We start from the raw sequence: 23,130 nt of genomic DNA on the forward strand, positions 1-23,130 counted from the left end.
CCTCAGCTCCCTAAAAGCTCTAACAGTTCTTCTAACACACCTCTACCTCTTATATATCCAGTCGATTACCTCAGTTTCTCTAATGCCAGAAAAGGGCAGAAAAATAATGAAATCAGTAGTAGAACAAGGGATGGTGATATAATATAAGCTATGCGGCATTAATTGGTAACACAGTAGCATGTTATTACTCCATAGATGAGGGCTAAAGCTCAATTTAGTAGGCAGGCAAACAGCTCTAAGTGTCGGAGCATATTCATTAGCAGCATACAAGCACGCAATTATTAACAGTAAAAGCACAGTCGTTAAATATGAAGATACACCCATATCACTCGCGCATAAACATCTTATTCTACAGCTGAGACATTATTCAGCCCTCTAGTACTGTATTAGTGCTTGAAATCTTGATCTTTGATTACTGTGACGGGGCAGACTGCATTGGAGACTACAAAGTTTGTTACACTGCCAAGTAAAATCCTGCGGGAAATAAGAAGAACCGAAAGTAAAAAGGTATTAGCAGCACGCCATGCTCAAAAGTTCACATTTCTGTACAATATTAAATACATTTTGGAAATTCAAAGAGGGCCAAAAAACTTCAATAGTATTAATTTAGGGGCTGGTTAGATGTCTTAGTACTGTACTCTAAATAAAATACCTCAATTTTAAGAATATTGATGTTTGGTATGCAGTAAATAAATTCATTATGAAATTATAGTGTACTTACAATTTACCGTCTCAATGATTTCGCATGTAAATTAAGTCCGCTCAAATCGGCCGAAAACAAAGTACACAGGTACCTCCTTGAGGCCCCCGGAAGATCTCTCACGACCACAGCTCATGGACAAGGAACATCTCTGGCTTTCATTTCGTTGTGTATATATTTTAAAATCTACCAATTCCATTTTAATGCATGTTAATATTTGTCTTTCTTCAAGAGTTATACAGCTGCTCCTAGTTATTCCAAACTAAATCAGGAGGCCGTAGGTGCTTCTTTACTCTTTAGTGATAGGAAATTTGAAAGGGCCTGATATTTTTTTAAGATTGCATTATTGTTAGAAATAGGCTGTTGGAACTTGAATTCCTTCATGAAGTTATTTGGTTAGCTAGCTAATCATTTTTTTATGGTTTTAATTTAAACTTTTAGCGTCTCTTTATTCTCGTATTAGACTAGCTGAAGATTTAAAAGGGGATACAAAGGGCTTGTCTTCATGAACCTGGGACATGATAACAAATCAGAGCTTATATTCACTTTTCTGTATGAATGTATAAGCAGGTAGCCAGTTGGAAAACAATCTTTACTCGATGCAAACCCAAAATGCAGTTTTTTTTCCTATGAAACATTAATTTAAATCTATTTAATGTGGCTCTGTGGTAACGGCTCTGGCTGCTTTAGTAAATCATTTAAATTTAGATTTACTAAATCCTGGCAATAACAGGTTTAGAGTTTATTTGGGGCAACTGCAGCATATTAAAAAGATGCTACCAAGCATCAGTGCCAGGAAGTTTTTACGAAGAAGCTGTGTTTGATTGTTTTGTACAGATGTAAAATAGCTCTGCTGCACCTATTTATGAAAATATGGCATTACTGCCCCTGTACAGTTGTATTGTTTATAACAGAATCAATCCTCATTACACATTTCATACACGAAAAAAGATATTTGGTTTGAATATTACATAATAAAAACTGGCACATCACGAAACAGTAATACAAAAGTTAAAATTAAAAATAAAACTAAACATAATGTTGAATTTAAAATGTAGACGATTAATTTCACAAGATAATATCTCCTCCAATGAAATTCTCCACGCTTGATCACTATCGACAATGGAATCATCAAACCAATCCACCCACCTGAAAAAGTCACAATTATCTGATCTATTCCTTAAACATCTATAAAATTGTCTCTCATAGCTATGCTCTTATTTTTGGGAGATTTGGGAGTTTCTTGGCTTACTAAACTCTTTAATATTATTTTAAAAGCTAAAAAGATGCCTAAGGAGTGGAGGAAGAGTATTTTGATCCCATTTTTAAGAATAAAGGGGATGCACAAGAGTGTGCAAATTATAGAGGAATTAAGTTGATGTGTCATACTTTAAAATTATGGGAGAGGGTAATTGAACATAGGTTAAGATGCATCACGAAAATTTCTCATAATCAATTTGGATTTATGCCTGGCAGGTCTACTATGGAAGCTATACATTTATTGAGAGGTTTGATGGAGAAGTTCAGAGATAATAAGGAGAATCTACATTTGATTTTTATTGATTTAGAAAAAGCTTACGATAAGGTTCCAAGAGATATCCTTTGGAGAGTTCTCGAGAAGAAATGTGTTGATATGACTTATATTCAAGTCATTAAAGATATGTATACTAGAGCTGTTACTTGTGTTCAAACTGAAGGAGGATTGACAAAATATTTTCCTATTTCTGTTGGTTTACATCAGGGATCGACTTTAAGCCCATATCTTTTTGCTTTAGTTATGGATGGTCTTACTGGACATCTACAAGAGGATGTACCTTGGTGTATGCTTTTTGCTGATGATATTCTTCTCGTGGATAAAACGAGAGAAAAAGCCCAGGAAAAACTTGAATTATGGAGGTCTACATTGGAGTCTAAAGGCCTTCGTTTAAGTAGAACTAAAACTGAATACATGGAATGTAATTTTAGTAGTAATAGCTCTAGTGACAGAAGTGTGACTTTGGGTGATCAAATTATTAAAAGGTGTGAACGATTTAGATATCTTGGGTCCGTTGTCCAAAGCGATGGTGATATAGATGGGGATGTTAATAGTAGAATTCAAGTTGGTTGGTTGAAGTGGAGGAATGCTTCGGGCCTTTTGTGTGATAGAAAAGTACCGCTAAGGCTGAAAGGAAAATTTTATAAGATGGTGGTGAGACCTGCAATGCTCTATGGCGCTGAAGGTTGGCCTTTAAAAGCGAAGCATAATAATAAGTTAAGTGTTGCCGGGATGAGAATGATTAGGTGGATGAGTGGCTTTACACTTAGAGACAAAATGCGGAATGAATATATTCGTGATAGGGTTGGTGTAGCTCCTGTGACAGACAAAATTAGAGAAAGTCGTCTTAGATGGTTTGGTCATATTAAACGTCGACCATTAGATGATCCGATTAGGAGAGTAGATGTTTTAAATTCGACTTGTGTTAAGAAAGGCAGAGGTAGACCTAGGAAGACTTGGGCTTTGTATTAAAAATGATCTTAATTTACTAGAACTAAATGAAAATATGACACTAAATAGGACGCAATGGAGAAAAGGATTCATCTAGCCGACACCACGTAGTGGGATTAAGGCTTTGTTGTTGTTGTTGTATAGCTATGCTCTTATTGCAAAGTAAGCAAAGAACACTGCAAAACACAATAACAGTACAATACTCTTGAGACGCCGTAAGTCCTCGAGCTTATCTTTTCGGAAAGTTTAAAAACACAAGCATAGATCCTTAGATTTAATATTAGTAAAAAAGAATATTAGAAATACTTAATTAAAGTTTTACAAAGATGTGAGATCTCAGAGCACAAAATATAAACCAATGAATACTCTGTCACTACAAAAAGACAATAAGCCTTTAAAAAAAAGGGTTCTTGGTTGTCTTTAAACAATGTAATACCATGCTCGTATGCGTCACACAAACATATCACCACAAAGGTCATCCAAAAAAACACCAACAGTCATATGACCGAAGAAAAATGGAATTTTGGTTGCCTTTAAACCACATAAAACCGTGCTCGGATGCCTCACCTCAAAGGCAATCCAGAATAACTCTAACAATCAAACGACTGAAAAAGGAGGAGTATTTGGTTTCCTTGATAGCGATTTCAAACGTGCCCAAACCCATAGCAACATATAGGTCATCCAGAATAACACCTAAGGTCGAATATCTCATCACAGACCTTCAAACCAAAAATAAAACATGCAATGAATGAACACATGAAATATTAAATCCACAGTTGCCTTGGATGTCATCCATGTGGGAAAAAAATATATGCAAAAAAACTGAAAATAAATGTTGCACCAAATTAAGATTCAACATGAACACCATTGCACAAAACGTCAATATAATAAACATTAAGCGATTTTACAACACATTGCATATAAATAAATAAATAATATATATACAACATCCATTCATCTGCTAACTATGACCTCTGTAATTTGCTCTCTCAACTCTATCTCCCCAGGACCTTCCCCATCATGCGTACAAGACTCAGGTAAATTAATTTCAGCCAGTGATATCGATTGCACTAGGTGATATTCATATGTTTCACCAGGGAGATATGAATGATCATCATCCGACATGTTCAAGTTAATGTCACTATACAAGGTATGCCGCCGAAATTGTGAAGAGCAACTTTGTCAACCATAATCTGCATTTGTTTGTTGAATGGATATGTAGGCATATGTCGTAGAATAAATTATTTTATCTTCCAAACTCTAAATATTATTTCAATAACACCATGTAAGAATGGGTGTCTCATGTTAAACATCTTATTTCTAACTTGAGCAACATTGATAACTCTTTCAAGATAAGGAATGTGAAATTTGGTATCAAGAAAGGGTTTGAGAAATACTCTTTATAAAGGATGTCTAGCATCGACCAAATAATATTTCCCTGATATAATTACAATCATTAGTATTGCACTGAAAGTACCATTTCATTTATTTATATTCAAGCAAACCTTGGGTTGGCTTTGGAAAGTTATATTTATAAATTTGTGTGGCAAATTTGAATGTGATTGTTGTGTGCACTATTTTCCCATCCAGCCAAAATAAGAGTGAAGCACGAGTTAAAGTCACATACAGTCATTTGATTTTATGGGTGAACCACATCACCCAATGTATGCGATCTTTTTACTGTTTGACACGCGTGCATCCACATGTGTTCTATAAATCACTCCAATACTGTGTTCAAGTAAATTTAGGAAAATATGAACACGTGCATTTACCTTAAAATATAGCATATAACATTGGTCTTATGAAATCTCTGCGGGGTTCCTTTGAACTGTGGCGTCTTCAGGTTTGATGATAAGCTAATCATAGTATTCAACTCAATCGAAAAAATATCTACTTATTATTTATGTTGAGTGCTAGAATCGCTTCACGACTCCTCTCGTAGATTCATTCGACGATAAAATGTAGAGGATTATGGCTAAAACCTCTTAAGAAGTCTTCCTATAGAAGTCATGAAGTTCATGATTCCTGTGCAGTTCTTCTAACAGATTAATGAATATGGTCGTATCATATAGAAAATATTGTTAAATCTTGTCGGGTGACCCGCCAACAACTCCCTATCCCACTTATCATCTATGTATGTAGATTTCATGCAAGGAGAGCGGGCAATATATGAATTGTAATACTCATACATTAAACATAATGCAGCTACAATTCCTCTTCTATGTCTTTCTCTATCTATGTTATTCATTGTTTATATAGCTACCACATAATTAAAATCAAATTAGATAGAACGTGTATTAAACAAAAAATATTAATAATGAAAGTCCCAAAAGCAATGAAGACTAATGCTTGTAAATGTCTCCATAAAAATCAAAGAGAAGGTATCTAAAAAATAAAACACAAGCATAATAAAATTAGTACAAATAATGCTCCCATTTAAATTAATCATAAAATGTCCAACAAATAAAATGAAATTCATGCATCCTGGTTGACATAAAGAATTCTCTCAGGATACGGTCTTCAAGCAATTTCATATAGAACAAATAAAATGGCATGTCAAAGATTTTTGGAGTTACAGAATTCGCATGACATAAAGAAAAGAAGTTGTTTGTGATGTGCTAGGGCCATTGGCGTATGAAACAACCAACTGTGAAATTTGACTTCTAATAAAAAATACACCATCTTTTTTCTTTTACTCAACTTTAAGACGTTTTGATCAACTAGTAGATCAACTTCATTAAGGTTAGAGCTGGGGTCTTCATTAGAACCAACAGTTTGCTCGACAACTGCATGCTTAGCTCTGTCAGGAAATCCTCTCTCACTTAGGCCCCATGCATGATAACCCGTGGCCACGACACCACCAAACATACGATCTAACTTTTTTCAAGCTCAAGGTTAATGCTGCTGAATTTAATTTTTTTGGCATTTGACACGACCTACAAATTAATAAATGAATGATATGTTGATGTAATTGAAAAAAAATATGAAGAACTAGACATTTCATAAATTCATACCTCTCAGCCCACCATTCTTCTGGTACGATCTTCAAGCAATTTCATATAGAACAAAAAAAATGGCATGTTGAAGATTTTTGGAGTTGCTTACAGAATTCGCATGACTTATTAAATAGAAGTTGCTTGGATGTGCTAGGGTCATTGGTCTATGAAGCAACTAACTGTGAAATTTGGCTTCTAATAAAAAATGCATCATCTTTTTTCTTTTACTCAACTTTAAGACGTTTTGATCGACTAGTAGATTTAACTCCATTAAGGTTAGAGTTGGGGTCTTCATCTACATGCTTAGCTCTGTCAGCAAATCCTCTCTCACTTAGGCCCCATGCATGATCACCCATGGCCACGCGCCACCAAGCATACGATCTAATTTTTCTTCAAGCTCAAGGTCAATGCAGCTAAATTTAATTTTTTTGGCAGTTGACACGACATGCAAATTAATAAATGAATGATATGTTGATGTAATTAAATATATATATATATATATATATATGAAGAACTAGACATTTCATAAATTCACACCTCCAATCTCTCAGCCCACCATTCTTCTGGCGTAGCAATGATTTGTTTTATCAGATCCCAACACAAGCCCGTGGATCGCCGCTTTAACTCTTTACATAATTTCCAATTCTTTTTCAACTTATCGCACTTATTTTTTAATTATGTTCTATTATATTCTCTTCCTCTAGTTTACTTGAACTTTTTTATTATATTTTGTCATCATTTATTGTTAAAATAGGTGGTTGGTTTGTTTCTCAATTCCACCTGTTTAAGATGGAGATCGCAAAATATTAGTTTCAACTCTTTATCTCACATGGTTGACAAACCGATTTCTTTTGTCTTAAAAATAATGACCATTAACATGAACAGACTAAGCAACATTAATGTGTGGCACATAATATGATGATTAAAACACTCCCAATAGCCAAGTTTGAGCAATACTTAGACTTGGTTGGTACTTATTCATGAACATTAAAGCTTTGTCGATGAGGTGTAGAAAGTTACATTCTATATTCTTTGAAAATTTGTGTCAATATGAAGACTGCTAAACGTGACACAAAATTTCTGGGTCATGCTTAAATAAGGAAATTATAACCATGTCGAATGAAATTTTAAAAGAAAAATGTGAGCACACGAATTGAAGGTTTCAACTATTAGATTAAGGTTATAATGGCCATTATATTGTAATCCGCATACTATTGTTTTATCAACTCTCTTTTAATGATTTCTTTTAAGGATATCTTGCTAAAACTATATATACCCCTCTTCTGTTTTGTTTAAAGGACACACACCACTTGTAATCACTTATTTAATATAGTGAATTACCCTCTTCTGCTCGTGAATTTTCCCATCTTAGATTTTTCACGTAAAGTTTGTGTTCTTTTTTTGTTTATTTTATTATTTGTTGCATCGATTCAATATCAAGCTACAACAGCATGAAATCAAAATACCTATGAATCTCAACTAGACTTAGAATAATCACATTGAGCTTCTAATCTAACAGGGCTACCAGTCAAGTAGAATCCTCAAAGATAGCCATAACTTTACCCAAACCACATTACTTACCAAATCAACTTAATCGAGCCAAGCGATGATCACTTGTGAAGTTGTGATCCCCCCACACACCCCCCCTCCGTGTCCCCCCCCCCTCTCTCTCTCTCTCTCTCTCTCTCCCCGATAATGATGCACCCCCCCCCCCCCCTGTCCCCCCCCCCTCTCTCTCTCTCTCTCTCTCTCTCTCTCCCCGATAATGATGCAAAATATTATGTATCTTAAAGGTTTAAGGTTTCCACTTAGCATGATAGGGCTTTTCAATAATTAACCAAAAATTGAGTGTTCTTTAGGAGCTTCATCAAGTTAATGTTTGGGTAACAAAAGAGAAGGTGTGTTGATTATTAAAGGAAAATTAAGAAACTATTTGAAACTAGATAGAAAAATAGAGATTTAAATTTATTGTGTGCATATTATCTTCTTGGATTTCTCCTCCTCATTTGCTCCCGTCATTTTCTAGTTCTCCTTTCTATCTTCCTATTTAATTCCTTAGCTTACAATATTTCCAAGTCTCTCTTAAGTCTCAGGAAGAAAGGGATGGAGAGAAAGAGAGGGAGAGAGAGAGAGAGGAAGGATGTGAGCTGTTATCTAAATAATTCTTAGAAATGTGTAAGCCATTGTTGTTTCTAGATATTCTATGTATTTCTAAGAAATGTAATCCAAATCACATTTGAGGTTTCTAGGTAGAATGAGTAATATGTGAGAGACATCCGAGTGAGAGAAAGTAAAGAAGAAAGGGGATTAGCTGCTTAATAATTTTATCACGAGGAAGCATGATTAACAACTATTGGCAAGGGAAGAGAGAAATAGAGTTATAAGAATATAGGAATTTAATTCTATGGCAATTAATTTCCATTAAAAAATAATTAGTTGGGAATTTTATTCATAAAAATAAATAAATTTTAAGAAAATCCTACTTTTATTTTGAATATTTACTCTACCCATGCAAGTTGTGTGGTCTTGATTTATTCATCAACTAAACCGAATTTGTATGAGGTCAGCACCACTTTGGATTACCATCTTAATCTACACAATAAACTTGAATATCTTAATAGCTAAAACCCAATGGGAGGAGAGCCTCTTGGATCCTGCCTTTCCCTCTTCACATGATAGGTCATAAACATCTAACCTAAATAACATCAAATCAAAACAATATTTTTCTTAGAAACCTTGTGTGTTCAACTCCTAGCTATCTTAATGACAAGATTGGTTACCATTTTTAAACTTATAAAACAAAGGGCACCTTTAAGCAATAAAATAAGTAACCTAGGGTCTGATTGGAGCAACTGTAGCTTATTGAATAATCTCCTGATAAGCTGATTAAAAATAATTTGTTGATAAGCTAGGTGTGTTAGCTATTAGAAACTTTATTATTTTGAAAAAGCCAGACCATAGCCAGAAAGCTTTCACCGCACCTAAAAAGGTGCGGTGTGCAAATGCTATTTTCAGCATTTTGAAAATGAATAAGCTGTCAAAACACAGTTTACCTAAACAGGTCTGGTGCATTTTTAAAACGTCACCGCACCAAATAAGCTGCCCCAAACGGGCCCCTATTCTTGTCTATTTCACCATAGCCATCTCAAATTTCTGCCCAACTAATATATAGAAAAAAAAAAATCAACTGCCATCTGTGACAATCTATGATGCATAGGCACCTCTAATTAAGGAGCTATGTAGGGACGAACATGTATCCGACATAGAAAGCTCTGCCACAGCTCTAGCAAGTGCGAGACATGACACAAAAGTGTTATTTTAAATAATTTAAAAAATGAACACGCCAAGGACACGCACTGAAAAGTGTCCTAAATTAATAAATTAAAATATCTCTTAAAATGCTATATATATATATATATATATATATTGAAAAAGATTTACATAAATATCAATCAATTTTTATGTATTTGCATATCTAACATCTAAATTTTAATTTTTACATATATGTCATTTTACATATATATGAAATTATGTATTTCACATTTTAAAATTGAATGGAGCGATAAATTAAATGTGATATGAAAGATTTGGGTGGTATAAATATAAAAATCAAAATTTAGGTGTTAGATATGTAAATATATAAAAATTTGGTGCCAAATAAGTTATTGATATTTTTTTTTTCTTTTAATGAATAATTGATTAACGGGCTATTTGGTTTGAAGCATTTGAGGTGTAAAGAAATTTAAATACTTATATTTTCAGTTTTATGTGTTCAGTGGAAGTGAAAGAAATGTAAAGTAAACTTTTATCATATTTGTGCATTTTGGCTGGATTTCAAATTCGCATGAATCGAGCGAGAAAGGAATGTGCAAGTTCTCCTTCTGCCTATGTGAGTTCTCCTTCTCAGTAACATGTGTTTGCTCCCTGAGTGCGAGTTCTCCTGCACACTCTTCTACCTTCGCCTTCCGTCAGATCTGCTCTAAACGTTTTGGATTCAGCCCTCGCAGCAACTTCTTCAGCCTCGTAACACAAGGGATTCAGCGCTTCATCTTTAGTAAGCATCCCGTCCATGCGTTCAACTACTATGGCAGCAACAAATTGATCATTTGTTCCAGTTGGCAGCTTCACAATGCTCAAATAACTCACATCCATTAACCTATCAACTTTACACAGCTTATCGAAAGTTTTTCCTATTTTGAAGCCTGTAAACAGTTCTTCACTCTCAAGCATCTTGATCTTACAGGTAAGACTAATTTTTTTGAGAAGAGGGTTGGGAAGTGTATCACACGGCATCTTAAATAGTAATGTTGGAACCCATGTGTTTAAGTTAGATGAAGATTTCTGAAGCTTGACTGAATTTGTCAAAAGATCACTCATACCTCGCAACAATTTCATGTAGGAGAAATCTTATATTTCTCTTAATTTGATTATAGGCTCACATTTCGGGCAAAGTGGAAGTCCAACAGGCAGCTTATACCTGGTGCGGCCACCAATCAATATAAGAGAAGCCTTGCCCTTCTCTTACCCTGTCTTCCGTCGTTACCACACCGGCTCGTCGTGAGTATGGTTGATGTACACGTCTCGTTTATCCTTGTGAATGAGGAATACATATTTGTCCTGCTCGCTTTGAACGAGCGCGACTGAGATTCTTCTATGGATGTGGTTTAACTTAAAGGCTAGAAATTTTTGTGGGTTGACCATCGTCATAGTCTAAGCCCACCTTTACGCCACCACAGTGTAAGCGATTCTTATCGCCAGATCGAGAAGAGGCATGTTAAATGGGAGACAGTCAATGCCTCCCTAGTGAGAATTGGCTTGCTAAATGGGAGAATCCCCGACGAGAGTTGTCTCGTCAGTGCTCGTGGAAGCACTATTGTGGTTAGATCATCCTGGTCATATAACCATATATTTGTCTTGAATGCATTGGTTGGTTCTGTCTGCCACATCAAGCAACATGTTTTATCGGCTTTACCACTGATCCATGTTTTGTCGGAATACTTTGATATCCGACTATATTCCGAGCATGTTGCATCAGACTATTTAGTCGTATGGTTGCTCGCTTGATGCAGCATCAGGATACATATCTCTTGTACCATTTTATATGCATAGGCGGGATATCTACCTCCTATCCTATCTGGCACATAAGCAGGATACCAACCTCATGTCACACTAGTTCGAGCTCCTTGCTAGCCCAAAGGTACAATAGGATTGGATTGATTTGTTCATCTGACCCTTCAGCACCATGTTTGACTAGGATGATTCTCATAGCCTTGCCCCTCGATACGCCGTATTGTTTAGACTACCTCAAGTAGTAGCCAATCCGTGTCCGGTCATGATATTCTGATATCCGATGATGCCATGATGTTGCGTACGGTGAAGACCACTTTGCTCATTCTTACCGACCAGTCTTGGATTGCTAGACTTATTTGCCGATCTAGCATTTGACACCTCTCGAACTATACGACACTATAGTCGGGTTCTTTCATAAGGGTGTCTCGTCTTATGACGACTTTACGGCTTCAAAGTCGTCTGTTGCGATGTTTCTTGAGCCTTCTAGTCGGCTCTATTATGAGAACATCTCGCCTTCGAACATCTTCAACTTTATAGCCACCTGCTTAGATGCTTCTCAAAACACACGACGTTCTAGTCGGTCCTTTCATGAGAGCAACCTACCTACCTACCTCTCAAAGAATGACATAAGGCCCGACGTCAGTCCTCACCGACGTAGTGTAGGCGTTCGAGGTTTTAATACCTTAATTGTTATGTGGTCATGCCTCTATGGCCCCTTGACCACCAAGCAGGATCACGCCCCTACAACCCCTAAATCCTTTGTCCAGATTGGATATAAGTCTCAAGTGCATTCCTCATGGACGACGTCTCTAATTTTGGCCTCTCAGTCATTCGACTCTGACGCTTTTCGGACCACATGACGTTCTAGTCGGTCATTTCATGAGAGAGCCTCGTTGTTTGACGTCTTAGCTTTATTGTTCGGCTCCCTAGCCAACCATCGCTACCTCTCAGGTGATAATGCAAAACTCTCATTATTCATCACAGACATAGTGCGGGCATTGAGGCCAGGAGGGATCGGAGTCTCTTGACTCTCCTTCCTAACTGATCAATGCAGACTACAGGCGACTTATGATGAAGATTTCTAAAGCCTGGTTGAAGGTCTTGTAGTGTATTTATTTATTTACTTATTCTTCATCTTAATGAAGATTGGTGGATGTTTATGTTAATTTAATCGTTTCTTATACATTATCTTATCTACTTATGCATGCATGAGTGTTGATATGTTGTTTGATGAAATACATAAATTATGATAAGTTCTTTTTCATCAGTTTAACTAGGTATCAGAGTTATGTTTTTGAGCTTGCATTTGTCTCATTCAAAATCTTGCTGATTGTGGCTTTCTGTAGATTGGCTCTATTAAATAGAAGGTTGGATAAACATTTCACATAAGATGAATTCAATCCTGGTTGCAGGCCAGTGGTTTCTCCTATATAAATCAAGGAAATGGGCAGAGGAGAGAGCAATAGAATGATTAAATTATCTTTAAGATGAATGCTAATTTGGTATTATTTGCCTTGTTTCTGGTTCACTTATTCGTTTTAATAGATGATAGGAGGAGGTCGAGAAAAATCTCAATCAAGATAATCAAAAGAGAGGTAGCTTTCTCGGTATATGGCGATTGTTGAAGACAAAAGGAGAATTAGCTTTTCTTTTCTCTTTTCTTTGTTTTTTTAAATATGCAACATTTGTAATTTTTTTAATTCTCATATTCATTTTTCGAAAAGATATACATGAATGAATTAATGAACTTATGATTGTTTTGATTGAATGTGGAAAAAAATTTCGTTTGTTTAATTTTTGTAGTGAAATTCATAATAGACCTTGATATTTCTTGTACATTTTTTAAGTGCATGTTTTTTATTTCAAGGGATGTGATGCAAAGGTAAGCCTATAGGTACATTTTGATGTGTCAAATACATTATTTACTTGTTTCCCGCTTTCTGTTATTGTGCCGACTGTCACAAATATTTCTCGTAGACACTTCGAACTCTTGGCACTCCAAATTATAAGATATAGTTGTTGTTGGTGAGCAAGTTGTTGTTGGTGAGCACACAAGTGTCTATACAAGTCTAATGAAATTGTAGATCTTTTTAATTTTTTTAAAATGAAAAAGATTTAACAAATGTTACATTGATGCAAATCATATACAACATTATATAATTGTTTTTGGGATAATTACATACAAACCGCCTGATACATTGATATTTACAAATTAAGCACTCTATGTGATTTTTTTGAACTACCGAACTGATGTATTTACACGTGCCACGATCAAACTATTGAGAATTTGATAAACATGAAGACTAAGAGTTGGAGTTTTACCAAGAATTTTGATATTTGAGCGAGAGTTTAAAAAATGGATGAAAAATAGTGGTGGATTTGTAAATACTAAGTTTTGGTGGTTTGTATGTAACAACCCCAAATTTGTATGGACCTGATGATATCCCAATTGAAGTATAAAAGTATTTAGGAGATTGGGGAGTTTATTGGCTTACTAAACTCTTTAATATTATTTTAAAAACTAAAAAGACGCCTAAAACCCTTAAGTCTAAAATCTATGCTTCATAGTCAATTCAAATAACTTTAGTTCATAAACCCTTAAAGTGTAATGTTTCTCCTCCTGATCTTTTGATACTAATTTTTTATACTCATATACTGGCAAATTTCTTACCCTTGAAGAACATGTCCCAAACACCAGTCTAATTTCAATTATTTCATCCTTAATAGATGTCACTACCATCATTCAAATAATGGTGGCTTTTTACTGCCCAAAACCTCGATCCATATATTATCGCAAACCTAATAGTGATATTTTAAAAAAATTTTATTAAATTACCATTATTAATCATTCAATCATAACTCTAAAAGTTATAACCACATATATATATATATATGTACATATATCTGTATATATATGTATATATATGTATATATATGTATATCTATATTTATGTGTGTGTGTGTACCGATTTTCCATGTGCTAGGCACCATGATGAGAGTCCGCGCCATGTGCCTAAATATTCGAGAACCCAGCGCAACTGGGGATCAAACCGATGACCCAAAATCCCATCGCTTGCTTTGGAGGGACATTTAATTTACATGTATATATATATATATATATTGCATAATAGATCCATAATATATAAACTAATCACAACTAAATATTATCATATCTTCTAATCAAATGGAATTATTAATATCACAGCAATAATCTATATCATATACTCAAACAAGTATACTAATTCAAAATCCATGGTCTTCTATATAATCTCTACTGTTTAAGTTTTTCACTTGCTTAAGTGGATATTAAATTTATATAATGTAAAAGCATACATTAAGAAGCCTCACCATGAATGTCCTTTGTAGCAACTATATAGCCGAAGTTTAATAATTTTGCAATCAAATATTGAGTTCTTTTCATGCAATGACAATTCTTAAGACTTGTCGAGAAGTATCAAAATCAAACATACAAAATAAACTAAATAATAAAGCATTTTAGAATGACAATTTTAAACTATAACATAACATTGTAAAAAAGTCATATAAGAACTCAATAATAAGTAAGAAGAATAACATAAATATTAAATTTAAAATAAACAACATATTCTAAAATTTATGGCAATTCTCAGAATTCAGAAGTCACTCCGACTCCAATCACTTATAGTGTCTCTGTTAGAACAACATGGCAGTGAATTATTTTCTCACCTCCCCCATCACTACTTATATCATCACCCTCCCAATCTTCAGCCTCAATAACCATCCTCTTCCCTAATCAATAAAATTCAATAAGATTATAAATTAAAAAAATATCTATGCTAGCCTTTTATAATTTATAATAGATAAAATTATACTATACTTTTATTACTTTTGAAGAGTTTCAATTATAATTTTGAGAAAAATTAGTCTTTAATTTTAAATAAAAAAAACCAATTGAGCCAATTAAGATTTATGATGTTATTTTTCTTTAAATTTTCTCTCTAAGGTGCGCCTCATGGAGCATTATTTGTTATGCAACTTCAAGCATAGATATAACCAAATCCTTGATGTCATCCTACGATGAATAAAAATTTTTAAGACACTCCACAGCTATTTATAATACTAGTCAATATTTTATAATTTATATTTTTAATAACATCATTATAGCTTCCTCACTTCACAAGCACACCAATTGAGCCAATTAAGCTCTATGTTGTTATTTTTCATTCACCGCTACACATAAAATAACAAAAAAGGTTGTGCGCTTCCTTAAAAATACATCAAGGCACCCTCAATGATTTGATTCATATGCCTACTTTATTCCACAACAGAATAATCTCAAGGCACTTTACATTTGATCTCTAGGTGTGCCCCATGGAGCAGTATGTATTATGCATTCTTAAGGATAGATATAACCAAATGCTTGCTGTAAACCTACTATGAATGAAAATTTTTAAGACATTCCACAACTATTTATAATACTAGTCAATATTTTATCAGGTATATTTTTAATAGTGTCGGTATACTTTTGTCGCACACCTTTCTTCCTTCACAAGCACGCCAAAGTAATATGTTTTTTATTTAGACCTTTTTATTAATTATCATAATATAAATATAACCTACATATTAGATGTTCTTGGCATGAAATTAAATTAATTCTTTATAAATCTATGTTCGATCACTCTTTCCAATAACTTCATTGTATGACAAACAGATTTGGTCCATCTATGGTTAGCATAAATTTAATTACCTACTTTGTTCTTAAATATCAATACCAAAATGCTGCTTTAGTTATTCAACATTCTCTTGGTGATAAAATATTTCGAAAAAATATTCTTAATCATTACATTTCAAATAACTCTCTCAATCTCAATACATATCGCATCTATACTTCAAATCTAACCTTTATGCACCTTCTTCAAATTAAACTTCATTTCTTTAGACCAATCTATTTTACAGCATATTATGTCAATCATTATTTGCTTTCAAAATAATTTCATTCTTAGACCACTATTTTAACAATTCTCATAGCAAACTTTCAACTTTCCTTGATATACTAACATCTTTAATTATGAAAAATTTTAATTTAATCAAGGTCCATGAATCTCTCACCATTTGCATAATTTATTTTATATATCTCCTTTTCTTCTTAGTCTCAAACCTAATATAGAAATTATCAAAAGTTATAGCCCTTTTGCTAATTATTACTCTCTATAAGACTACTAATTTTATTAAAACCATAATGAATCCCAATAGCATCTAATGTTTATCACTCTTTAAAAATGAATTTCTTTTTCTTTTGTAACCTTTAAAAGTTTCTCACTCCACCACCAAATCTCCTAATAACTATACAAACAAATTTAAACTCCCTTAAAACTATTACAACAATATTTTTAGGAGAACTAGTCAGTTTCTCATATATCAAATTTGAATCGATTAAAGAAATCTAATTAAACTCCCTTACTAGCCTATCTTAAGAAATTATTCTTTTATCTTTTTAATTCTGTTAACTTAAACTATGAAAATAATTTCTTTTAATTATTTTATTTATGGTAGGAAGATATACATCTATGACTAACATTCAATAATGTGCGGTTAAAGTCACTATTGAAATCACTTTAAAAGCTTTGCAAGAAGATTTTCATTCATTAAAAAAAGAATTATTTGTAATTTGATGACTCAACATTTATAAGTGCTCCTCATTCGTTAAAATAAGTGATCATTCTTGCAAGATCATTGGCTATTGTCAAGTATAGCGTCTCCATTGCATTTTTATCTCATCTTATAATCATAATGAATCCTTTTATAGTCAATCCTGCAAAAATAAATAAACCCTTTTAAATCACCTCTAATTAATATCATCCTCAAGTGTGAGAATTTGAACTTTATAAGTCTTGGTTTTTTTTCATTATCTTTTAATCTAAATTTGGGAACATAAGAACATATCACAATTATAATATCCTTACGATAATCAACTTAAAAACAATTACCCTAAAACTTTACTCTTTTAGCCTCAAAATTATCACGCCCCGACCCAGGATTTGGAATTTATCAAGGCGGGTATCGACGATCGGACTGTGAAAATTAATTTTTACTATATTCAGTTTCTATACCTAACATTTAACAAATAAAAGTCATTGTATATAAGAAAATTAAACTAAAGTACTTATAAATTTACCTCAGATCAGGTTGGTTGTGTCATCTATAAACATTTCTTCTTTCAGTGCTCATCTTTTAATCAATTAATCAAGCCTAAAATGTTATTTTAAAACACTAACGAGCTAACTATGTTCATTGAATATTTGCACTCCTAAGCTACTATAATACTATGAACAAGAACACAATATACATGTCAATTAAAATTTATATAAATCAATCTAAAAGCATTTTAAGATTAATACTATCTAATATGATCATTCAATGTGATTATAAACATTCGTTGTCTTATTGTACATTTATATATCAAGGTCTTTTTAATTTGTATATAATCGTCACAGTAGCACCGTCTAAAACTTATACTGATAAAGGCACATCAATATCCACATTTTTTTTATTTACGTGCACAATTAGCGTTATTCGCTAGTATCATAAAATGGTGAACTTCATCATAGTCAAACATACACATACATGCAATTAATATAGCCCATATCATTCATGTGTCCATCTCATTCAATTTAATATTATATTTATAGTAGATATAAACACACACACACACACACACACACACACACACACACTGCACCCAGTATAATTAATACCCCATGCCTACTGTTTCCACTGAACCACCCACGTTCGAATCTCCCAATGTTGTTGGTGATGATAATCTGGGGAGATTAGTGAATATTGATTTTTAGGAGGAATGGCAAACACACGAGTCTAGAAAAAAGAAAAAAGGGTTCCATGAGTTGAAGAATTTACAGAATGATGGCTTAGCTACTGGGAGTTCTTTTTTTGCTCCAATTGATTCCACCAGTGTTCCCTTGGCTCAGATGCAACAAGAACAGGAGGCTGACTCGCAAGTCCAGAAGGCTAGGAGAAAGAAGAAAGGACACAATGAGGGGAAGCCCATTTTGTATGTGTGTGTGTGTGTGCGCACGCGCTACACCCAGTATAATTAATGCCCACATGCCTACTGTTTTCACTGAACCTCCAAAGTTGGAATCTCCCAATATTATTGATGATATAATCTGGGGAGATTAGTGAATATTGATTTTGAGGAGGAATGGCAAATACACAAGTCTAGAAAAAAGAAAAAAGGGTTCCATGAGTTGAAAAAAAAAAAGAAAAAAGGGTTCCAGTTGATTCCACCATTGTTCCCTTGGCTCAGATGCAACAAGAACTGGAAGCTGACTGGAAAGTCCAAAAGGCTAAGAGAAAGAAGAAAGGACGCAATGAGGGGAAGCCCATTTTGGATGACACTCTCATCATTGAGACTGACAGCTCTTACTCCTCTAAAAGGGAGTCTTTGACTAAGCTTACTAGGGGTACGTCTAAATCTTCCCATCATGATTAATCTCCTATGTTAGAATATTAGGGGGATTGCCCACCCCCATTCCTTAAAAAGACTGCAACACCTTAATAGAAAGCACAAATTTTGGAGCATGGCTATACTTGAACCTTTGGTTCATAAAAATTTAAACAAAATTCATAGATCTTTCTCCCTAGTTTTGACCTCTGGATTAATTGTCGTAATAAAGTCTGGGTCTTTTGTAGAAAGGAAATCAATTGTGCCATTCTAATTAATCACCCTCAGTTTCTTCACCTCTCCTTTGATCTGTCTGGAAATACAGGTTTCATTACCATTATATATGTTGGTTGCACCAAGTCTGATAGGGAAGAGCTATGGTCTCAGCTACACTCCATTGGTTCCTCTATGACCTCTAGCTGGTTAATTGGAGGTGATTTCAACTGCATCTCATCCCCAACTGAAAAGAAGGGTGGCAGATCTCCTTGTCTTTCCCTTTTGACTAAGTTCAGTGATCATATCAGACAAGCTGGTCTTTTTGACCTTGGCTTTCAGGGCTCTCAGTTCATTTGGAGGAAGGGGAACACTTGGGAAAAATTGGATAGATTCCTTGCTAATGATGAGTGGTATCAGTGCTACCTGCATACCTCAGTTACCCACCTTAATTTTGTTGGTTCAGACCACAGACCCTTACTAATCTCCATTTCAACTTCCTCTTGCACTGGTCCTAAATATTTCAGATATTTGAATATGTGGTCTGCCCATCCTGATTTCCTCCCAACTGTAAAAGCTAATTGGAAAGATGTTTCCCATCCTAATCCTCTCATTAAACTTTGGTTCTTACAGAAGAAACTCAGCAAGGACCTCAAGCACTGGAACTGGGCTACCTTTGGTGATGTCGATAGATTGGTGGATCAAGTTGAGCAGGAGTTGGTACAGGTGGAAAATTCCAGACCTGTGGATGAAGCCTCCCTCTTTATTGCAACTCAAAAAGTCTTCTCTACTACTGCTTGGTTAGAGTGCTTCATCCAACAAAAGGCTGTCATCAATAAATTTGTAGAAGGAGACAAGAACACAAGCTACTATCATGTCTGCATCAAGTATAGAAGGAAGTGTAATGTTATTCATAGCATAGTGAACTCTCAAGGAATCACGCTTCATAATGACATTGCCATTGCTAATGATGTTGTGCAATATATCGAGGGATTTGTTAACTCTCCAACCACTTCAACATCCCAGGTTGATGCCTCCTTATTTCAGGAGGAGTTTGAGTATGTTAAATCATTGCAGTTAGTTGATGTCCCCAGTGAAGAGGAAATTCGGGGTGCCCTCCATAGTATTGATCCTGGCAGAACTGCTGGGCCTGAGGGTTACTCATCTAATTTCTATAAGAAGTGCTGGCCTATTGTCAAAACAGATGTGGTTAAGGCTATTCAATCTTTCTTTAGGGGGAATGCTCTCCCTAGTTATTTCACTGCTTCTAACATTGTTTTGATTCCTAAATCAACTGAAAACTCTGATTGGCAACACTTTCGAGCTATTTCCCTCACAACTGTCTTCAGCAAAATCATCAACAAGAGTCTAGTCCATAGACTGAAGCCCCACCTATCTAAGCTAATTAGGCCTAACCAAGCTGCTTTCATTACTGGGAGAAGCATCTATGACAGTGTTTTATTGGATCAGGAGCTCCTAACAAACCTTGATAGACCTTGTAGAGGTGGGAATTTAATTTTTAAGCTTGATGTTATGAAAGCTTATGACACTATTAATTCAGAGTTCATATTGAACATCCTAAGAGCAAGGGGTTTTCCACCTCCTTTCTGTGAACATATATTCAGATGGCTGAAGGGAAATAGTATCTCTATTCTTCTCAATGGAAGGACTCATGGTTTCTTCACTGCCAATAAGTGACTTAAACAAGGTGATCCACTCTCTCCCGCCTTATTTATTTTGGCTATGGACTACTTCTCCAGGCTGCTGGACCATAATCTTCTCCCAAATGTTGTAAATTTGTTTCATCACAAGTCCAATCTGCCAATTAGTCATCTTCTTTAGGCAGATGATATTATTCTCTTTTCCATAGCTACTAAACCTGTTGTTAAGCAGATTTTGCATTGCCTTGAGGTTTTCCAATTGTGTTCAAGTATGGAGTTTAGTCCCACAAAGTATAACTTGTTGTTTAGCTACAGAGTCAAGGATCACTTCAAACAGTGAGTGCATCATATTACTGGATTTTCTACTGCTTCCCTTCCCTTCAATTACTTGAGGGTCCCTCTCATCAAAAGGAGAGTTAAGCAAGTTCAATTTGATAGGGTGATTACAAAGATTGATGCCCAGCTCAATTGCTAGACTACCTCTTTCCTCTCCAATGGGGGAAGAATCACTCTCCTCAAGAGCATTCTAACCACTTTTCCACAATACATTTTGCAAATGTCTAGCATGAAGAAAAGCACTTAGCTTCATTTGGAGAGATGCTTCAACAGGTTTCTATGGTCTGGGCAAAGGAAACAGTTGCACTGGGCTAGCTGGCAGAAAGTGGCTAGGCCAACTGTTGTTGGAGGTCTGGGCTTCAAAGGGCTTCCCCAGCTATAGCATATTAACCTCTGCAAAATTTGAATTCAGGCAACAAGACTCTCTTTGGGAAAAATTCCTGTTGGGTAAATACTATAAAGGGCTTCACCCCAATAAGGTTAACAGAGAAATTGGGGACTCCAAACTGTGGGTTAATCTACTCAAGGTTAGACAGCAAGCTGAATCCCTATTCCTTTGGGATTTGGGGCAAGGCAATATTAACTTCTGGCTGGATAATTGGTGTCCTCAGGACTTGCTTCAACCTCTTCAACAGAATTTCAATTTTGATATAAAGGTGGCTGACTGTTGGGAGGAGAACAATTGATTTACTGATTTGTTGAACACCATGCTTACACAACCATATGCTGCAGCCATTACCAAGTTGTCAATTGATTGCACTAAGAAGGACTCTATTGCCATTTCTAGGGGCATTGGTCAAAGCATTACTCAAGCCATCTACTCCAGATTGCACCAGTGGGCATCTGTCCCCTGGGGTGCTTGTATTTGGAACAAATTCCTTACTCAATCCATGTCTTTTCTGGGATGGAGATTGTTTCACCAGTTCTTACCTATTGATGACATTCTCAAACTCAAAGGGCTGAGGGGTCCTTCAAGATGTTGTCCATGCAAGCAGGCTGAAGAATCTACTGCCCACCTTTTCTTCCAGTGCTTCTTCTCTCAAGCAAATTGGAATGAATTCATCAATTGCTTGTTCATTGATACACTATTATTGGAGTGGAATCAGCTCTCTACCTGCTGGTTCAGTTGGAACAAGGTAAATTTAGGGTCTGTCCCATTTATTCTGGCTTAGTTCCTTTGGATGGTCAGAAACCAGGCTAAATTTGATAATTGCTTCCTTTCTGCATTTCAAGTTGCTGCTAAGTGCAAGACCTTTCTATTGAAGCTGATCTCCTTGAGAACTTTCCTAGCATCTGTAATGCAGCTTGGCAAGGTGTCTCCCCCAAGTTTAAGGTTAAACAGGTGCTCTGGAAGAGACCAACCCACCCTTATGTTAAGGCAAACACTGATGGCAGTTTTTCAAATCATGGTGCAGGCATAGGGAGTGTTTTCAAGGACGATGCTGGCAGATGTCTTTATTTCTACTCCTCCATTTCTGTCCAAGATGCCTTAGAAGCTGAGGCGGTTGTTGTATTTTGGGCTATTGAACTTGCTACTCTTACTCTTAACAACTGGGGAGCTCTACTAGTGGAAATTGACTCCTCCTTACTGTTCAAAGCCCTCACTAAGGATGATTCTTACCCTTGGCGCATTGCTTATTGGCTTAGGAAAATCAAGGCTATGAGGACCCCATCCTCCATCCATTTCTCTTTTATTTACAGGGAGGGTAACTGCCCTGCAAACTAGTTGGCCAAGTTTGGGAATGCCTCAAACTCCACTATGGTGTCAAACAACCCCTCTTATTTTCTTGCTTTTCTTTTGGGTGGTGGACCTTCTAAATGTCCCTTACCTTAGAATTTGTAATTGATTTCATTTGAATGAATCACTCTTTTTTGCATATATATATATGTATGTATGTATGTATGTATCTATATGTATGTATATATATGTATATTTACGTATGTAGATATATGTATACATATATATACATATATATACATACATCCATGTACTTATATAGATATATCTATACATTTATATATATATATATACGTGTGTGTGTACATATGTATATATATAAATGTATAGATATATCTATATATATATATATATCTATATATGTACATGGATGTATGTATATATATGTATATATATGTATACATATATCTACATACATACATATACAAATATATACATACATATAGATACATACATACATACATACATATAGATATATATATATATATAT

The 23,130-nt window shown here is 34.9% G+C and overlaps 1 protein-coding gene across 1 annotated transcript in view; it reads right to left on the reverse strand.

The window, feature by feature from the left end:
* Positions 1-134: 134 nt before the first annotated feature.
* LOC110033293 (universal stress protein PHOS32-like) overlaps positions 135-23,130 on the reverse strand; it is a 27,674-nt gene continuing 4,678 nt past the window's right edge. The window contains exon 4 of the mRNA XM_020737220.1: positions 135-474. Coding sequence (XP_020592879.1) covers positions 387-474 — 88 coding nt within the window. The 3' untranslated portion in view covers positions 135-386. The remainder of the gene's footprint in view (positions 475-23,130) is intronic.

The sequence above is a fragment of the Phalaenopsis equestris genome, unplaced genomic scaffold (assembly GCF_001263595.1).
Source record: "Phalaenopsis equestris unplaced genomic scaffold, ASM126359v1 Scaffold001124, whole genome shotgun sequence".
In the NCBI taxonomy this organism is placed as follows: Eukaryota; Viridiplantae; Streptophyta; class Magnoliopsida; order Asparagales; family Orchidaceae; genus Phalaenopsis; species Phalaenopsis equestris.